Source organism: Leucopleurus acutus (genome assembly GCF_964270905.1).
Source record: "Leucopleurus acutus genome assembly, chromosome: 9".
NCBI lineage: Eukaryota > Metazoa > Chordata > Mammalia > Artiodactyla > Delphinidae > Leucopleurus > Leucopleurus acutus.
This window is the reverse complement of record NC_139144.1, coordinates 63,279,646-63,300,037: the sequence shown is the minus strand read 5'-3', so window position 1 is coordinate 63,300,037 and position 20,392 is coordinate 63,279,646. Positions and strand designations below refer to the sequence as shown.

The 20,392-nt window shown below is 41.7% G+C and overlaps 1 protein-coding gene across 1 annotated transcript in view; it reads right to left on the bottom strand.

The window, feature by feature from the left end:
• Window positions 1-4,302: 4,302 nt before the first annotated feature.
• Window positions 4,303-20,392, bottom strand: part of GARS1 (glycyl-tRNA synthetase 1) — a gene marked incomplete at its 5' end in the record, with an annotated part of 39,857 nt that continues 23,767 nt past the window's right edge. Inside the window, 7 exons of the mRNA XM_082846141.1 lie at window positions 4,303-4,589; window positions 6,167-6,357; window positions 7,367-7,460; window positions 9,956-10,065; window positions 11,680-11,765; window positions 16,645-16,783; window positions 17,550-17,694. Coding sequence (XP_082702267.1) covers window positions 4,464-4,589; window positions 6,167-6,357; window positions 7,367-7,460; window positions 9,956-10,065; window positions 11,680-11,765; window positions 16,645-16,783; window positions 17,550-17,694 — 891 coding nt within the window. The 3' untranslated portion in view covers window positions 4,303-4,463. The remainder of the gene's footprint in view (window positions 4,590-6,166; window positions 6,358-7,366; window positions 7,461-9,955; window positions 10,066-11,679; window positions 11,766-16,644; window positions 16,784-17,549; window positions 17,695-20,392) is intronic.

The following is a 20,392-nucleotide window of genomic DNA, read 5'->3' as shown; positions in this document are numbered from 1 at the left end:
CTGATGCCAAGCAAAAATTGCATGCATTTTATGGGAAATACCCCAAATGGGCAAATGTTGAACAGCGGACAAGAGATAAAAGTAGGAAATAAGCAAGGGCGAGAGAGAGATGAGAAGAGGAAAATTTTAGCTTGATAGGACATTAAGCAAAATTGGTGGTTGAGGACAGAAATGGGTTCGTGGAGACAGAGAATATCAGTGCTATAGTCTACCAGTGAGCCTGTGGACAGTCTTCTTGCCGCTTCCCTCATCTTCCTCTCTAGTGCGGGCAACAGAGAGGGGAAGATGAGGGAAGGCACAGCTTCTCGTGAAATGAGTCATGGCTGAGAAGACCACACTTCCTAACGTGGCTGAGAATCTGCTTCTACGAACTCCAAAGTGTGGGACATAAGGAAAGGTCTTGAGCTGCAGGGCGAGGTTGTATACAAGTAAGAATTTCCGGATGGCAACAAACTGTCTAAGCTTTGTAAAAAGTGACTGAGTAAGGCTTAGGTGCAGTTAGGATAGTGACAAGGACGGGAAGTAAGTTGTAGGCTCCTCCAGGAGCCCCATCCCTTACAGACCTACGAACCTGTCCAGGTAGCCACAAAGCCAACTCCACGACTCTATGGTACCGAGTGATAAAACTCAAGGTCAGCTGTTTGGATTTGCAAAAGGTCAAGCTTTCCCAGCATTTGAGAAGGTAAGTTTCCACGGCTGTCAGAGAACACACGGATTTCCTCATTCTCTGAGGCTGAATACGCCGGAGCACTTCTCTTCTTAAAGGAAAGATTTCTTCGGACCCTTCAAGGCACGCTTCCTCTAGTCATCTTCATCCCCAGCCACAAAGGTAGAAACTAGCAGAGCACAGATGACAGCGTAGTGCGATATGATCGTGTACTTTGAACTTGGTTCAAAACTGGTTCTGCCCCCTACTAGCTGAGTGAACCTGTAAAGCTTCTGCTTCCTTTTTCTTTTATGTACAAGGACAATAATGATACTTAAATTATTGTAAGGGTAGAAAGAGAGAGCACAAGGGACCTCTCTTAGAACAGCCTGGCACGTGGTAGGCACCCAGCAAACGTGCCCTTCTCCCTGGAAACACTGTGCTCCAACCACTGAAGTCCTGGGGAATGGGACAGGCCAGCCTATGGGGCCGAGGAGGGGAATTCACCCCCCAACACTGGGCAAGGGAAGCAGGATGTGAGCTGTAGAGGGTTCGTGAGCGCACATTCACATTTCATGTTCACAGCGGAGCAATGAAAACAATGCCTGCTAAATCCATCTTTTCTGGGCACTTTGGTGTTGACAACTTTTGACCCCTGTTGTCATTAGAAACTTTGTTCAGAAGACCCTTCCCCACCCCGGAGTGAGGGGGGCGGGGTTCAGGCTCTTTATGGCTTGAGGTGAAGCCTCCGTTATAGCAGAGGTTTTCCTAAGGTGCTTTCAGAAGACTGATGCCCGGGCAACAGAACTCAATACATTGGTTTGAGGGAAGCACAGATGTGAGCAATTTTTAAAGCTCCAGTGTCTCCAGCGTGCAGCCAGGGTTGAGAACTAACTCGCTGCTGCGACAGGTTTAAAAAGATGTGTCCTGAAACATGCAAGGAAGGTACACCGTCCCAGCTGGGAGAACAGAAGTCACCAGCACCAGAGGAGCTCCTGGCAGGAGGGCAGGGCCACAGGCTACTGCTCTCAGGCATTTCCTGGTGAAGCTCCCAAATCATATTCCAATTTCGGAAGAGATATTAATCCCCTCCACATGGTCTTAACACAATTATTGGTTAGACACAGCCCAGTAACCAAGAATTATTGAAGAGACAAGAGGCGAATTTTGAGGCACAGCAAAATTATTCATCCATTCATTTGCTGAACCTTCAGCTAGATTTCTTTGTGCTGTAGGCCAAATGCCAAACAAACAAAACCCGCCTACCTACTATGCCTTACACACAGTCAGACTATCGGCAAAGATGCTGGTGCAAGGCTCTTCCACATGAGTGACGCTATCAAAATCTCTCCATCCTAGGTGCCCCCCCGCAAGAGACACAGATTAATAGTTTTCTCTGGTGACAGGAGGTTAATTTAGGAGCAGCTGTAACCAGAGATCATTTGCATTTATTTCCAGATGATCTGGTTCTCTTGTGAATAGACTCCGCTGGCTAAGACAGTCACTACCATTACCCTAAGTTTATACTGGTTAAGGGACCAATAATAAATAAAGGTCTAGAGTGAATGTATTTCAAGTGATTTATTGAACAAAATAATTTTGCAACTTCTTGTCACAAAGACCTTTGGACCTCAGACATCTCTAGTACCATCTCACCCAATTAGTAAGATCATTTCTGTATTTACACGACTTGGCAATGATTTCCTTTTCTGGAACGCTCATCTGTATTCAGTATTTCACTACTATGAGCTATTAAGCACTACTAAGGTTCTGGACTCCTGCAGAACTCAGGCACAGGACACCTCTCTAGACTCAACTCCTGAATTCCAGCTGAAGTTTTAAAGGAACTCCTGTGTTCCTAGGTACATTCCACGGAAACCAGTTAGAATCTGACCCTTCCCCGTCCCTGTGTTTCAGGACAGTGAAGAACAGACGTGGCTTCCCTGAGAGGCAGTGCTACTTACCCAGCTCTTGAGCTACAGCCCAGTTTGCTACATACAAATACATAAATAATAAGGGCCTTACAGTATATCAAGCCAGAAAGACCCTGGCTTTATATACACATCGGGCTTGAACAGAGGAGCGGTGTGCGTGCACACAACTCTCGTGTGTAAAGAGCCTCTTTGTTTAGAAAACAACTCTTTCCCTGCTTGTGCTCACAAGCAAGCACACGTGACACAGAACCAGAGGGCTCCGCCACTGGCCCATCTTCCCCACTCAGGTAATCAGTCGCTTCAGAGACACCGGGTGTTCTCTCAGGAGAAATCACGCATTGCACATAGAGGAAAGAACAGAGAAGGCAGGGCTGGTAGAATTAATATCCAGCATCTAACTCATGGCAAATGTATTTTCAATGAAAAGCGAAGAGCGCTTGGGTTCCAATCCCTTTATGATCCGAAGTAGGTAAATCCCACTATGTGTTTAATGTATCTTTTCCCATCAAGGAGCTCATAACAATGTCTGAGGTGGCGGTGACTGTCTGACTATGGAGGTGCCCACTGTAAAAGGAAGTTAAATAAATGGGAAGAAGTAAAGACAACTGCCCCCCACCCCTACTCCAGCCCCAATGTGACAATGCTGGAATATACCCCAAGTGAAGAGCTAGATTATTAGGAAGCTGAGGTGAAAAGAATCCCTAGAAAATAAAAACTCAGCTTATTTAAAAGCTAGTTCCTTCTAATTTAATGATGAATATTTTGAAAAGCACTGGGTAGAAGAGAAATAAGTTTCAGTGAAAGGCTTTCTTCCCCATATTTGTTCAAAACTTCAAGACTCATCCAAAGTCTATTTATTGACGACCTACTACGTGCAATACTGTGGTAGGCGTCATCGGAGATGAGATAAAGATGAGAGAATCCCTGGGGCACTCTTCAACTGCTCTTCACACCCAAGACAAAGGAAAACATTCTGGAAAGGGCCCCTCCCCTCCCCTCTACTGTCTGAGAGGAAGATGGGAAGCCAGACAGTCTTAGGTCTGTAAATAAAGAGCTGCTCAAATTGGCACATCCTTGAATTTTTTCCTAACAAATAAACATCTGTGTTCTGAGTGTCCTGTACAAAAACATCATAGAAGTAAAGTCCCTCAAAAGCTGAGCCAAAAACTACTAGTGATTTCCAGGGCTACCTGGGAAGCCAAGTACAAGCACGTCTTAAAATTCAAATGGAGGCTTTCTGTCAAGGCACCCCCTCCCGGAGACTCTGTCAGCAGGAGAATGGGGTCAGCAGCCCTGACCCCACCCCAGCAAGCCTCCTCCGCACCTCAGCTCCTCTCAGAAGCCGCCCACCTACTCAGAGACTGCTGCCTCTTTGGCACAGTGCATCACCACCTTCTCGGAGAAAGAGAAAGGATAGAAAAGGCAAGTCCACAGACAGATGAGTGGCTGCTTGCAGCTGGGGCTGGGAGGCGCATGAGAGCTCCTTTTGGAGCAACGGAGATGTTCTAAAATTGGAAGGCAGTTACACAGCTCTGTAAATACACTAAACGCCATCAGATTGTAAGCTTCAAACAGGTGAACTTTACGGCTCTCTGAATAAAGTTAACTTTAAAATGTATTAACTGTGTTTAACATTAAGCCGTGAGTGTCTACCCAAAGGTAGGAGAAATAGCTTTGCTGAGAACGCGGAAAGATGAGCAAGCGGATTACAGGTTTGTTCAGAATTCCTTCAGCTTTAATTGTGGGAGTAAGATCAGGCAGCCACTGAGGATAAAATGCAGTCCCCGGGAGGAGATGCAATGCTGTTTTTTTTTTTGTAAAGTGGACATGATGAGAGTTATTCTTTTATTAGCGCAAATGGTCAAAAGTTGCCAAAACTGTCCTCATTCTTCGATTGTCTCTTTTTTCCCAGTTTCTTGACCTTCAAAGAGAGGATATCTGGCCTCCACATCAGCCCACGTGATGCTGCCATTGGCCAGATCGCGAACTACGCTGGGCAGTTCAGAGACCTGGGGTAAAAGGAAAGAGAAGTCCCAGAATCAACCACCTCGATTAGATTGTCCAAAAGAGGATTCACCCTGAACTCAGGAAACTATATAGAGAGCCAAGGCAGTGTCTACACAATGACAGGATCCCTCTACAAACTGGTCCCCACACCATGTTTCTTGTGACTCCCACTGAAGCCTCTTTACCTTCTTCCCAGGCCTGGGTTCAGGCTCTTCTTCCCGCCCAGAACGGCTGCCTGCTCCCTGGATAACTCAATTCTCCCGCACAGCCTTTCCTAATTATTCCAAATCTCTGTGCCACTTGAAGTTACTTCATGTGTGTAAAATTTAACTCTTAAAACTGGGGTCAATCAAGTAACATGAGTGAAGGGAGCTGGGAAACTGGAGAGCTCCCATGAAGGGGGCCAGCTGTTCCTCAGCCAGAACCGAACATTGGCTGCCACACAGCAGGGGTTCTCAGACTTGAGTAACCATCAGAATCACCCAGAGGGCTTGTTAAACCAGTTCTGCCCGACCTCTCTCTCTCTCTCCCCCAACCCAGTTTCTGATTTAGTAGGTCTGGGGTGGAGACTTCTCTTTCCTAACAAGTTCCCAGGTGATGCAGGTGCTGCTGGCCCAGGGACCACACTTTGAGAACCCCTGCCCGACCGGAACATCGGTTCAGAGTAGCCAGATCTGGTTCTGTAAAAAGATGAGCCAGAAATCTGTGACCTCTGTAGTAGACTAAAAATTCCCTTGGAAAAAAGCAGTCTTTCACTTATGTTTTCCCTATTACTCTCTGTAACAAGCAGAGCACACGATAGGCACTCTAAATAAAAACCTGCTCAAGATAGTCAGGCGGCTGTCAATTAAAGTGGCCACTCTTTCCTTTCCCTCCTGTACTTTTCCCATCTCCACTGTTCCCTTCCCATCAAGTAAAATTACTGAAACATTATTCACTGTTTTGAATTGATTAATTGAAAAAGTTTATACGTACTCATGTGTACATTTATACAGAAATATAAAGATAAAAATGTCTAAGCCCCCCAAAGCCTACCAATAAAACTATGGCAACCACCACCGGGGATCATATTTCCCTTGTCCAAATAAATAACTATAAAAGGGAACTGTGAGAGAATGAGCCCAGAGTGATCTAAATGGCTATAAAATATTAGAGAGGGCTTCCCTGGTGGCGCAGTGGTTGAGAGTCTGCCTGCCGATGCAGGGGACGCGGGTTCGTGCCCCAGTCCGGGGGGATCCCACATGCTGCGGAGCGGCTGGGCCCGTGAGCCATGGCCGCTGAGCCTGCGCGTCCGGAGCCTGTGCTCCACAACGGGAGAGGCCACAACAGTGAGAGGCCCGTGTACCGCAAAAAAAAAAAAAAAATATATATATATATATATACATATATATATTAGAGAAGTGTTAACGAATATTTTCATAATTAAGCCGAGGAGATTTGGAATCTGTGCTCTGATAGTAACTTATAATTAAAATTAAAAAGAAAAAAAGGGGAGCATAAACACAACAAAATCCATCTCAAATCAGAAGGAACCGGTACACATTTCTAAGATTAAAAATGCCAAAGAGAAGGCAGCCACCTCTGCTCTTATCTGCCGCATGGAGTCTCGGTCCCGCAGGGTTGCCGTGTGAGGGGCCTTGTTCACTGTATCAAAGTCAATGGTGATGCCGAAAGCCACGCCGATCTCATCAGTCCTGGCGTAGCGTCTTCCGATGGACCCCGAGGAATCGTCTACTTTGTGAGAGATGCCGTGCCGGGTCAAGGCTTCCGCTATCCAAAATAAATTAAGTAAATTAAAAATTTAAAAATGAGAAAGTCCCAATGTCATCTCAATGTCGTACAAGCTCAGGACGCTTATAAAAGGGACTAACACCAAAGAGCAGTAAGTTGCAGTTGCAAGAGAAAGAAAAATTCCAAAAGTATAATCCCTTGCTGGCGCCCAACCCCTCACTCATACCTAACGTCTCATTCAGCTGCAGGGGAACGAGCATCAGACTAGGAGCCAAGGCCAGGAGGCTTGCATGACCCTGAGCAGCTCAGTGAACGCTTCCTGTTTCCCAACTCTGAAATATGTGGGCCACACCAGGTGGCCACTAGGATCCCTTTCAGTGCTGTGGGTCCAGTGGCTGTAGACCCACTGGGGATGTTACCCTCCACTAGGGTTCCCCTGATGAAGCAAGCAGCAGGGTCAACAGGAGAAGCAAGGATGTTTGCAACCTGACTCTTGGGTCCTACGCTGACTCATTCAAATGCAGGAGAACACATCCCGAGCAAGCATACTCTCTCTCTTAGAAATAAGACCAGATGCTAAAATCCCTTAGATTTAGTCTCCATTCAATATGTATTTTTATTGAAGAAAAGAGACGTTTCTGGGGCTTCCCTGGTGGTGCAGTGGTTCAGAATCCGCCTGCCAATGCAGGGGACACGGGTTCGAGCCCCAGTCCAGGAAGATCCCACATGCCGCAGAGCAACTAAGCCCGTGTGCCACAACTACTTAGCCTGCGCTCTACAGCCCGTGAGCCACAACTACTGAGCCCGTGTGCCTAGAGCCCGTGCTCCACAACAAGAGAAGCCACCGCAGTGAGAAGCCCGCGCACCGCAACGAAGAGTAGCCCCCGCTCGCCACAACTAGAGAAAGCCCGCGCAGCAATGAAGACACAACACAGCCATAAATAAATAAATAAATAAATATATATATATAAAACAAAGAGAGACATTTCCTAAAATTCAGTCTACTTGACAGTATTCCCACGGAGATTACCCAACTGGATTTGCTTACATAATTCCTTGACAAACGGCATGAACTCCTGGTTTTGGCTCAGTGGAAGGACGGAACATTTGAATGGAGCTACTACAGCAGGGAAACTGAAGAACTAGATGGTTTGGAAAGAAAGAAATCCAAACACGTTAGTGTATAAAGATCTAAACATTAATGTCCAATCTTCACTGTTAAACTACTAGAAAACGTGATATGAAAAAGCAGTGTGACAGAACAGAGAGAGCAGGATATCCAGAACTAGAATCAGAAAGATCTCGTTCTCAGTTCTGAATTTGGACCAACTCAGTGAACTCTCCCTCTCTGGAGCTTAGTTTCTCCATCTAAAAAGTAGATCTCTACCATCTGCTCTGCTTACTTGGCAGGTCTATTGTAAGAAAGTTAAATGATGTAAAGGCATTCTGAAAGCTACCATCTAAGATGGTAATTATCTGGTACCACTTAAAAGCCTTACTTCTTTCCGTGGAGATCCCTAAAGAACCTCCTCCCAAATCATCAGAGAAGTAGTGCCAAAAGACAAAATTCCATTCTGTCCTTTAAGAGATACAGCATAGGTGAAGGCTCTCTGAGGCTTAGTGACTAAGTAAAACAGAAAAGCTTAATTAGCTCACAAATGTGTGTCCCAGAGAAATAGTAGAAAACAAACAAGAAAGATGCTCTGTATACCCATAGAAAAGTACAGCCCTCCTAAACTGCTCCTGAAACAGGTTTCAGATTTATTCAGAAATAAAACAAAGATACTCCGTTGAAGGCAAACTAGTCTACCATTTGGGGGTGGAAATGAGAGCTGAAGATAGTTCTTAAATAATATCTGTAAAAAAGGTTCACTTGAAGGCAAGAATATGAGACTCAGAATGAATAGGTCCCATTAAAATAATGAATGACACAGGGTCCAGTTTAGCCCCCCCAAAGCCTGATTAATCTTAAATGCCAAGCAATGGTGAATATTCCACTGTAAGTAAACCCTAGACTCTACCAACATAGTACCTGAATCATGGAACACTCAGAATTCCACTCCTCTCCTCCATCTTGTGATAATTTCATTTAATGTGAGAGAGAAGTGGGGACCTGCCTTTATAGAAAATTAATTTTTTTTATCTCACTAGCAATGCTTTTATACCAAATTTACAGGAAGATGGATCGAGGGACTATGTGCTAACAATTTAGAAACATATTTGGCTTCCCACAGCCTAATCAAATTTCTCTCCATGATGAGAATCTCTATGCAATTCATAAAACACTATAACTAATTTATTCTTGCCTAGCCTTTATGAAATTTTTATTAAAATTCTAGTTATATCAATATCATTAGATTCAAAGGAACAGCTAAAAGATTTTTACAAAAACTTTTCATTAGAAAAATAGCAGGAAAAGCTTGAAGCAAACTTGACTTCTAAAAAGAGCACATTCCGTTAAGTATGACATCATTCCTCAGGAAGAACCATGCCTTATGTTTGCATGTCTGGTGTCCAGCTCAGGTGCTTACTATCTGTTAATGAATGAAAAGCTGCTCCTTCAATGTCAGGAAATGAAGATATAACTTTACGGCAGAGAATAAAAGAGTAGCTTTGTTAGCTACACATTACCCATGGTACGTCAGACTTTTAAAAATACTGGTGCCAAGAACTCATCAGTCCGTTTTCAAGATGAAACACCCTAGAAAGAACTACAGAGCTCACGTCCAACATTGGGTACACACTCAGCTTTAGCTGGTCATGCAGGTAACAATGCTTCTTTCAGTTAATTTGACCTATACAACCTCTCCTCCCTAGCATTCTTCTTCTGAGTGCCTTTCCTGGAAACCTGAAGCTATAAATTAAAGGAGTATAATTTCCACAGGCAGAGGCGAGGTGAGAAAAGTGAAATTAGCCAGAATGAAGAGATATGTGGTAGGCATGCAGCAGTGATTCAAAAGCATCCGAGCCAAAAGAAAACTCGAGGGAGTGGATGAAAACTTCTTAAAAACATTTATCTTTAGCTAGGCTTGAATGTTAGGAAAGGCTACACCTCACATGCTACTGCCCAATTTAGTATCTGTCAATCTCCCACACTGGAATCACCTGGGGTTCTTATTTAAAAAAGAACCAAAAAACCAGATCCCTGAGTCTCAGACCTAGTGAGAATCAGTATCTCTGGAATAGAACCTAGGAATTTACATCTTTTACCCCCAACAAACCCCAGACTATTTTATGCAATTTGAGAAGGTTCCTTTCAATGCTTTACCAATGTATAAATACAGATTTTTGGTTTGACCAAATTCTATGAATTATCTCCTCCTTCCCAATTTTCTGAAAACACGAGTATATCCAGAAAGTACCATTCCTTTCATTGATGCAATACAGACAGTTCTCCCAAAGTAATATGTTCTGTCTCAGAACTCAAATGCAACTAAAACAATGGCATCTAGAATAACCTACACATCCAAGCTCAAATGAGATAAAAAAGTGCTTTGCTTTGTAAACAGTTAAGCAAAGGTGTTAACATTACAGTAAATAACAACTGATTGTTTCAGAGTTGTCTTAACATCACTCAGTAAATGTTGTTCTCTGACACTGTAAGAGAACAAACAGTACACTGTACGTGACAACTCACCGTTCTCTGTTCATCTCCCTCGCGTATTTGGAATGTATGTTCAAATACTGTATACATGATCCTACCCAGGCCAAATGAGGGTTCAATTACACTCGGAACAACTTCTTCCACTGCAAGAGAGAGAGAAATTCAATAACATTCTCTCAAACCTCACATAATGCATTTCAGGTCCTCTCTAAACAATTCTTACTGGCCCTAAAAATATTTCTATTCTAGATAGATTGTGATCGACCTTGTACATCAGGACAAAGAAATCAGAACAATCCTAAAAACTATTTCCTGGTAGAAGACACAGTGCCTTTAAAGAGAAAACCGGAGTGAAAATTTTTTTACCAAATTTAATTTTGTTTATACAGCATAAAAATGAAACAAGATACCAGGGTATTCCTTCCCCAGTTGGTAAGCTATGAACAATAGCTACCACATTCTATCATCTGCCTCGGCTATGCAGAAAGCATTAAAACTCTAGAGCATCTGTAAGACTTTGTTAGAATTAAAAAATCTACCACCACAGCTGGCAAAATTAACAAAAACAACTCCTACATACAACAAGTGTCATTGATTTGTGTTTTACTCTTTATCTTGCTATCTGGATGAGAACTCCTTAAGAGAGCCAAGTTACTGCCATCGTATTTCCAAGGTTCTGGGGTCAGGAGCCCCTCAGAGAAGAGTTGGCTCAGGGACCAGCACTCAATCCAATACATTTACGTGGGGCGCCACGGCTCTTCCCATGGGTGAGGCTATGCCTGTGGCATACACAGGAACTGTCTTCATTGTTACTTATTATTCAGAAAGGAAGCATGGCTAAGCACTATCCAGGTCTAAGGTAACTGACCCTAACCTTGGAGAATTTATGTTTCAAGAGAAATGAGATAATTGGAACCAAAAACTTACACATGAGAATAACATTTCAGAAATATGATCAAGGCATTTCCTGCCCATCCTTTCCTGGCATCCAAGCAATGGCGAAGTACAGCTCTGAGCCAGCTGCCAGGATAGTGGCTAAAAAGCCCCAGAGCAAGAAGAAGGATCCCCTGCTTCCTCCTATCACTTTTCAGACTCCTTTTACAGCTCATTGCAGCCTGGTGACAACGATGCAGGCCAAAGACAAATGGAAAAGGAGGCCTGCTTGCTCCATGGGCAGTAGCATCTCAAATACCCACTACTCTTAGTTTCCAGAAGCTTCAATTCAGCCAGTTAACCACAAGCATCCTTCGTATATTCTCCAAAATAGTCATTTCCCAATTCATGGAATTTGTTCTACCAAAAATAATCATCTCCTCGGCTTTTAAAAAAGCATGAAAGATCACTAATCTAAACTACTTTTAACAAGTTAATTTGCTAAAATAGACAGAAGGGATGAGTTCTCTCTTTTGCTTAAGAAACAAAAGGACTTTTCCTTAAAGTGAGAAAAGAAAAAAAAGATGTTTTTAATCAAAGAGATATTCTTCATATGTACCTCAGGTCACACAGGAAACATAAAGGTGGCATTATAAATTATTCTTCAGTATGAGTACAATTATGTTTTTTTAAAAAAAAAACCTGAGATAATACCTTGAACATATTCATCAAATTTAGTGTTATAGCATTAAGGATTTATTTTTCTTCTTCAAATTTTCCATAAAATGGTTATGCTATGAAACTTAAAAAACAAAAAAAACAAAATGCCTTCAAGGAGTAATGATTTTTGTTTGTTTGTTCCTTAATTATTTTTACAAATTTACCATGTAGTGTTTTCTGGAACCTCTTCACAATGACCATGTCTTTTGTCAACTGAAATGTTTTCCCTTCAGTTTCAATAGTAAATTCCCTGCAAAGAAACAAGGCACATTACATATTGGTGAAAACACATATCCTATGCCTTAATTTAAAGAAGTTATACAGAGTGCCAAACTGTTTTTCATTTTAAGTGTAATACAACTTGGTCAACAATCCAGATATAACAGCTGAAGTCAAATTTAAATTAGTTCATAAGGAACACCAAATTAATTATTCTAACAACGGCACCAAACAGTATTTGGGGAGGCACCCAAAAATGTGGTTAGTCTTATAAAATTCCACACGTGACTTATGACCAATTCTTTTGGTTTTGAGATCAAGGTAAAACCAAAGAAAAATTTTTTAAAATTCAGTTTTAGAATAATTACAATAAATTTGTCAAAAACAGGCCTGCTGGCAAAAAGACCACTGTTCTCACTACTGTCCCAACAAATGTAAAAATGACCAACTTGTCATCTTACAGAAAGAAATTTTAAAACTCCCACACTATTTCCAAAATAAACTTTGACACTTACGTTGATGAAGATCAGCTTAAAAGAAGTTTAATGATTCTGCTTGACATGTCAATATAAAATACTATCCCCACAAAAATTACTGCCTGCATGCCATATGTTCACATCCTGAGATACGCCCATTCCATTTCAGGTTATAAGAATTCACCTTGGGACTTGCCTGGTGGTGCAGTGGTTAAGAATCTGCCTGCCAATGCAGGGGACACGGGTTCAAGCCCTGGTCCGGGAAGATCCCACATGCCGTGGAGCAACTAAGTCCATGCGCCACAACTACTGAGCCTGCGCTCTAGAGCCCGTGAGCCACAACTACTGAGCCCACGTGCTGCAACTACTGAAGCCCGCGCGCCTAAAGCCCGTGCACTGCAACAGAAGAAGCCACTGCAATAAGAAGCCCGCGCGCCACAACTAGAGAAAGCCCGCACACGGCAATGAAGACCCAACACAACCAAAAATAAATGAATAAAAAAAATTTTTTTTTTAAAAATTCACCTTTATAAAGCACTTCGTGTAATACCTGCATTTCAGCTTATGAAGTATTTCCTCACATTATGAAGATCAATTTGGATGTGTCTTATCTCACAAGCAGCTCAGGGCAGGGAAAAGAGTGCCCTCATGTGGTTGTCCTTGAAGCTGTACGGCTGATACATGGTACACTGCATTTTGCTAGTTTCTTGCAGTGATAATCTCATGCATCATATGAATGGTTTTCATTGATTGCCTCCACTTTTACTATTCTGTCTGAAGTCTGTGCACACATGCATTAAAGACTCCATATAAACAGTATCATATATATTGTCTCTGTGAGCACAATCTAAGTGTAGAGGAGGTAATAATTATAAAAAAGCTGAAATTAGCAAGGAGATAGCCATTATTTGAGAAGAATTTTTTAAAACCTGTCTTGTTTGTAGATAATGATATCTGCTAGTAACCTATGTTTACTTTATTGGCATTTGATGTTATTTTAGCATAAACAGACATTAATTCTGGGAGACCAGAAATGTTTTAAAATTTCTAGTAAATTTTACCTTTAACTTACAAGAGTTCATCTTATGATAGTTCTTTTGACAAATACACATACACATGCAACCACCATCGCCCCAAATGTTCCCCTAAGTCCCTTCTCCTTCAATCCCCTTCACTGTTTCTATCGCTCTAAACTAGATTTGTCTTTCCTAGAATTTGGCGTATAATCCTTTGTGGAAAAGGAGTTTGGCAAAATTTCTGTGTATGAAATAGGGTTTGCAGGCCACATGCAGACTCTCATACTCTGTTTTTTTAAACAATGCTTTGAAAATGCAAGTCATTATTAGCTAGATAGTGGTACAAAAAACAATACGAAAGATGTTTCAAGTGTACTTAAAATGTATACTCTGGTTATCAGGTATTCCATAAATGGTGAGTAAGTTGATTAACAGTGTTTATATCTTCAAATTCCTGTCGATTCTTTTCTGTCTACTTGCTCTACTGATCACTGAGACAGGGGTGTAGAAATCGCCAACTGTGATGGTAGATTTGTCTAACTTTCCTTTCAGTTCTGTTAAGTTTGCTTTATATATTTTGAGGTTGTTTTTAGTGGCATACAAGGTTAGAGGTGATGTGCCTTCTTGATGAACTGATCCCTTTACCATTATGAAATGCTACCTGGTAATTCTCCTTGTTGTGAAGTTTACTTTGCCTGATGTTAATAAGCCACTCCACCTTCTTGATTAATGTTTGTATGGGAAATAGTTTAAAATCCTTTTCCTTTTAAGCCTATTTGTGTACAGGCATACCTTGTTTTATTGTGCTTCACTGATACCGCATTTTTTGCAAATTGAAGGTTTATGGCCACCCAGCATCGATAAATCTCTCAGTGCTATTTCTCCAACAGCATGTGCTCACTTCATGTCTCTGAGTCATATTTTGGTAATTCTCACAAAATTTCAAACTTTTTCATCATTATTATATTTGTTATGGTGATCTATGATCAGTGGTCTTTGACGTCACTAAAGATTTCAACTTGCTGAAGGCTCAGATGGTCGTTAGCATTTTTCAGAAATGAAGTATTTTTTAATTAAGGTATGTACACTGGTTTTTGTTTTTTATTCTTTTGGCCACGCCGCATGGCATGTGGGATCTTAGTTCCCTGACCAGGGATCAAGCCCATGCTCCCTGCAGTGGAAGCATGGAGCCCTAATCACGGGACCACCAGGGAATTCCCTACTTTTTTTTTTTTTTTCTGTACGTGGGCCTCTCACTGTTGTGGCCTCTCCCGTTGCGGAGCACAGGCTCTGGACGCGCAGGCTCAGCGGCCATGGCTCACGGGCCCAGCCGCTCCGCGGCATGTGGGATCCTCCCGGACCGGGGCACAAACCCGTGTCCCCTGCATCGGCAGGCAGACTCTCAACCACTGCGCCAACAGGGAAGCCCCCTATTTTAAAAATATAACGGTTATTGCACACTTGATAGAGTAGGTTACAGTGTAAACATAAATTTTACATGCACTGGGAAACCAAAAAAATTTTGTGTGACTCACTTTATTGCAACATTCACTTTATTGCAGTGGTCTGGAACCGAACCCACAATATGTCCGAGGTATGCCCGTATATGACAGTTACAGTCAGTTTCCTGGAAACAGCATTTAACTGGGTCTCGAATCTTTTAACCAGTTTGACAGTTAAAAGCTATTAATTTGAGTGTTTACATCATAATATTTAATATAACTATCAATATTGTTGAGTTGAAATCTACCATTTCCTGAGTTATTTTCTATTGGTCTCATCTGTTCGTGGTTCATTTTTCCTCTTCTCCTGTCTTTTTCTGGAGCATTTTTTATTATTCTATTTTAGCCCTCTCATTGGGTTATTAGTTATATCCCTTTGGTTTCTGTGTGTTTTATCCAGGCAATTGCTCTGGAGTTTACGGTATGTCCTTTTCTAAACTTACCATGGTGTACCTCCACACGTAACGTACACACCTCAAAACAGTATACATATTCTTACGTATTCCCAAGTCTTCGCTCCCATCCTTTGGGCTACTGATGTCATACATTTTACTTCTACACATTATAAATTTCACAATACATTGTTATTGTTTTTGCTTTAAACAACCCATTATCTTTTAAAGAAATTCAGAGATGTCATTTTAAAGAAATGAAAGAAAACGTTACTCATATTCACCCACATATTTATCATTTCTAGAGCTCTTAATTTCTTTGGGTAGCTCTAAATTTCCACACTTCTGCCTGAAGGACTTTCTTTAACATTTCTTGCAGTGTAGGTCTGGCTGGCAATGTATCCTCTTGAGTTTTTGTCTGAAAATATTTTCTCTTCATTTTTGAAAGATATTTTTGCTGGGTATACGGCTTTTGTCTGTAAGCACTTAAAAAGATTTCATTCTATTGTATTGTGGGTCAGTACACACAATTTCATTTGAGATACTGCCTCTAGATGTTCTATTTGGTTCTTTTTTACATATGCATTCCCATTTCTCTCCTCATATGTTCATGTTTTCTCTTAACGTCCTTGAGCACAGGAAGCATATTTATAGTAACTGTTGTTTTTTTAAAATTTATTTATTTCTGGCGGCGTTGGGTCTTCGTTGCTGTGCGCGTGGGCTTTCTCTAGTTGCAGCGAGTGGGGGCTACTCTTCGCTGTGGTGCGCGTTCTTCTCATGGTAGTGGCTTCTCTTGTTGTAGAGCACAGGTTCTAGGCGCACAGGCTTTAGTAGCTGTGGCACGAGGGCTCAATAGTTGTGGCTCACAGGCTTACTTGCTCCGCGGCATGTGGGATCTTCCCGGACCAGGGGTCGAACCCGTCTCCCCTGCACTGGCAGGCAGATTCTCAACAACTGTGCCACCAGGGAAGCCCCTATAATAACTGTTTTAACATCCTTCTGTATTACTTTCATCACGTTTGTCATTTCTGGGTGTTTCTTTTGACTGATTTTTCTCCTCTTTATGAGTCATATTTTCATGCTTTCTCATATGTCTAGAAATTTTTTATTGTTTGCCAGACACAGTAAATTTTACACTGTTTAGTGATGGATTTTGTTGAATTCCTTTAAAGATTCTTCTCTATCATTTTTACATTTATACTTACGACAATTACACAGACGACTCCAAAGTTCAAAAAAAGAGCACTGACTTAAGAGATAGATGTAGTTTCTAATTACCTTGGATAAGTCTCCTCCTCTAAGAAAGTTACGGGGGAAAAAAAAAATCTTTATAGTCCATATCAAGTCTATTTCCAGGCCATAATGCCAAAATCTAGACAAACACAGTCCTTTAAATGTAGCCAAGAGATAGTACTTACCTGCAAAACATTTCTAAAGAAACTCATCTCACCCTAACTTTCAAAACCTGGCGGAGAAGACATAGCTGACTGGAGCCCATGTAAAAGTACGCATCTTAAATCTTACCCTTTTTCATTCAGTAGTTTCTCCATTTCTGTAATGTAACACTCATCACAAACGGCAAGGTACTCCATCACCAGCTTTGCATCCTTCTTATATGCCTTGCCAATTGCTCCCTTATTAGGTTCAAACTGAACAACATTGACTGTTTTGTATGAAGTAGTCAAGGAATACAAAACTACAGAACTGCCTTCGTATTTCGGGAAATGATCTTGAGGACAAGCCATCATCGACTTAAAAGAGCTATCAGTTCCCTATTGGTGTCCGAGATCCTCTATATGTTGATTTCCAGTGCAAGATGAAACCACCACCCACAGAATCATTCAGATAAACCTCAGTCAAAATAAGTAAACATCATCAAGAAAGACTTTTTCAAAGTTACAGTGAGATAAAGGGATATTATCTAATCAGCAGTATAACCCAATACATAGCCTAATAACCTCTGAAAACAATTCATTCATCCCTCAAATATCTCAACATGACAGGATCTATTTCCTGTCACTGGCCTAGCCCTTAGACCGGCTCACAATCTCACTGGCTTGTAAAAGAAGAAAATTTCTCCTTTGATGATCTACAGATCAAGTGAACTAAATTATTTCATCTACCATAAAAGGCACTCATCTTTTAATAGAGAAAGTATTCACCAGGCACCCTTTAATTAAAGAGCATGTATGTAGATGAAGGTGTGGGAAATGGCTGAGAAAAATTGGTCAACATCCTGAAAGACATACAGAGCATTTTTCTTTTAAGGACCAGACACTGAGCGGGCACGTGTCAGATTACAAGTAAAGAGAATAGGAAAGGAGCAATGAGATGGGTAAAATAGTAGGTTTAAATAGTGCACAAACATCTCAGTTTATCCATAGAACAAGGCATCGACTTGGACTTATCCATTTCCAAGATGTTTACACTGTAGTCCTGAGCTGCTGAAGTGACCAGAAAGGATATGGGCTCTTTCAGAGGCTTCTCAGCTACGAGTGGGACTTTGGTGGCTCTCGCATGACAAGAAAGGTCATAACAGGAACGGTCAGCACATCCGACAATCTCAATCCAGCCCTAAGGAGACATAATAGAGAAAAACATTTGTTAAGTCACACGAGGTTCATTCACAAATGCATGCGGATCATAGGTAACTCTTTCACATACTCAAGAATAATTCAATTACAGAATCTTCACTCAACTTTTATAAACGTTTGAAATGGGAATAGTTTTATACATCGGGTAGTAACACCCTTACAAAATATAATTCACACATGTACACAAAGTAGTCTTTTCATTTTCTGGACAGAAATATTTTGCCATATTGTGAATGTGGGGTAAACTAATATTTTCTAGGATTTAGTTATGGAAATAAAATGTGAACCAAGACAAAACTGGCAGCAGATCTGTTTCAAATTTGTGACCAGGATTCAAAATGAATCTGGCAAAAACCGCTAGGGCAACACCGTGTTACATAAGGGGCTTTAGCATCCATGGATTTTGGCAAACTTGCAGGGGGGTTCCTGGATAACGATCCCCGACAGATACCGAGGGACCACTGTAATGGTTCTTCCCCCCTCACACCCATACATTTATGTTGTTAAAACTCTGGCTCAAATCAAAGAAGTAAAACCTGCAAAGTCATTCTTCTCTGTGCACTTTTAAGAACTGCCGAAGAGGAGGGCATGGCTGTTTCGGAAGAGCCCTACACCGGGCAAGTAAATCACATCCCTGGCCAGAATTCGACCTCCTGAATTCCACAGAGCGCACAAACAGCACATTCCCAGAGACTTCCTAGCGCCACACACACGAAGGGTTGAGGGGTCAACCAAGATCCTTTTTGTGAGTCCACACAGAACATATGCACCCACAAATCTAAACCTGGTGCTCACCTCAAAAAAAGGTTTGTGGAGAAGGAAAACAGGAAGAAAAACTTTTGTGATCTTTTAAAAGCATGGAAGATAGTTAAGAGGAGGAAGTACTTCACCAGTCTTTACCACAGATAACAACAGTTCATGGGTTAGTGACCCCATTAGCCACCTGAAAATCCCTTTAGGGTTCAGAGACCAAAACAGGTGACAAAAAATAAGGTCAACAGCAGCAGGTGGGAAGGCAAGGATTCACCAAGGGGATTAGCAACGTGAGAAGAGGAGATATTACAACAGAAATCATGACATTACAATAAAAGAGCAGCAGAAGTAAGAACATGCTATTATGATGCTGTGGTGATGGTAAGTCTGAACATAGGTGACAAAGTTATGAAGGACAACACGTGTGCGGGGAAATCCGTCGGGAGTTAGTTATATCACAGCATGCCCCACACCTACGTCACTCAGGTTCATAACTCTTCGCCAGAAGACTCTTATGAGAAATTACAAAGAAAACAATATAGTGTGTATGCATTTTTCTGAACCATTAAAAAGGAAAGAGGGGCGTCCCTGGTGGCACAGTGGTTGAGAATCTGCCTGCCAATGCAGGGGACACGGGTTCGAGCCCTGGTCTGGGAAGATTCCACATGCCGCAGAGCAACTGGGCCCGTGAGCCACAACTACTGAGCCTGTGCGTCTGGAGCCTGTGCTCTGCAACAAGAGAGGCCGAGATAGTAAGAGGCCCGCGCACCGCGATGCAGAGTGGCCCCCACTCACCGCAACTAGAGAAAGCCGTCGCACAGCAACGAAGACCCAACACAGCCAAAAATAAATAAATTAATTAAAAAAAAAAAAAAAAAAGGAAAGAAAGGTAGTTCTCTGGTGGCCTAGTGGTTAGGATTCTGGGCTTTCACTGCTGGGGCCCGGGTTCAATCCCTGGTTGGGGAACTGAGATCCCTCAAGCCACACTGCGTGCCCCCCCGCCAAATTTTTAATTAAAAAAAAAAAAAGGAAAGAAAAAGAAAAATAATAGATTACGATGCATCACAAGAAGGAGGAAATGAATAGAGTGCTAACGCATCCCATCAGCCTTGAAAGGTAAATAGAATGGACAGAGGACAGATGCTCAAAGAGGAAAAAGGAACTTTTTCTATGTTGCTATTTCATTGTTTTATTGACTTTCTGCCTCTAAAAAGTTTTGAAAAAACTGTTAAGTAGATTCTGAAGGGTGTATTTAAGTGTTAACACCCAATAATACAGCCAGCCCTCTGTATCTGTGGGTTCCGCATCTGCGAATTCAACCAACTGTGAATGAAACATACTCAGAAAAAAAAATTCCGGAAAGTTCCAAAAAGCAAAACCTAAATTTGCTGCGAATCTGGCAACTACTGGTATAGCATTTACATTGTGTTCGGTATTTTAAGTAACCTAAAGATGATTTAAAGTATACGGGAGGATGTGCATAGGGTCTATGCAGATACTAAGCCATTTTATATAAGACACTTGAGCATCCAGGATTTTGGTGTCCGTGGGGATTGTGGAACCAAGCCTCAGCAGACACCAAGGGATGACGGTACTCCCTCTGTATGAAGGGTCTACTGCTCTCAAAACTTGGCATCAGATAGCTGTAGTAAACACACAGCTAAGCCGGCCACAAATGTGGGCATTTGTGCTCAATTCAGTTTCCAACCCAACAAAAGAAAACTCAGTGAAGAACAGGTACTGTTTCGGTCACAGAATAAAACTTAATAACAGCATTACTACCACAGGGGTGGCAGGTTCCACTTCTTGTTAACGCCTAAGTTACTTTTCAAAAGCAAAGTGTTTTCAAAAATTCTTAAGAACCTGTTATTTGAATAAGAACAAAAGAGGTAAAAAGCTTAGTCAAGTAGATATCTAGTTAGTCC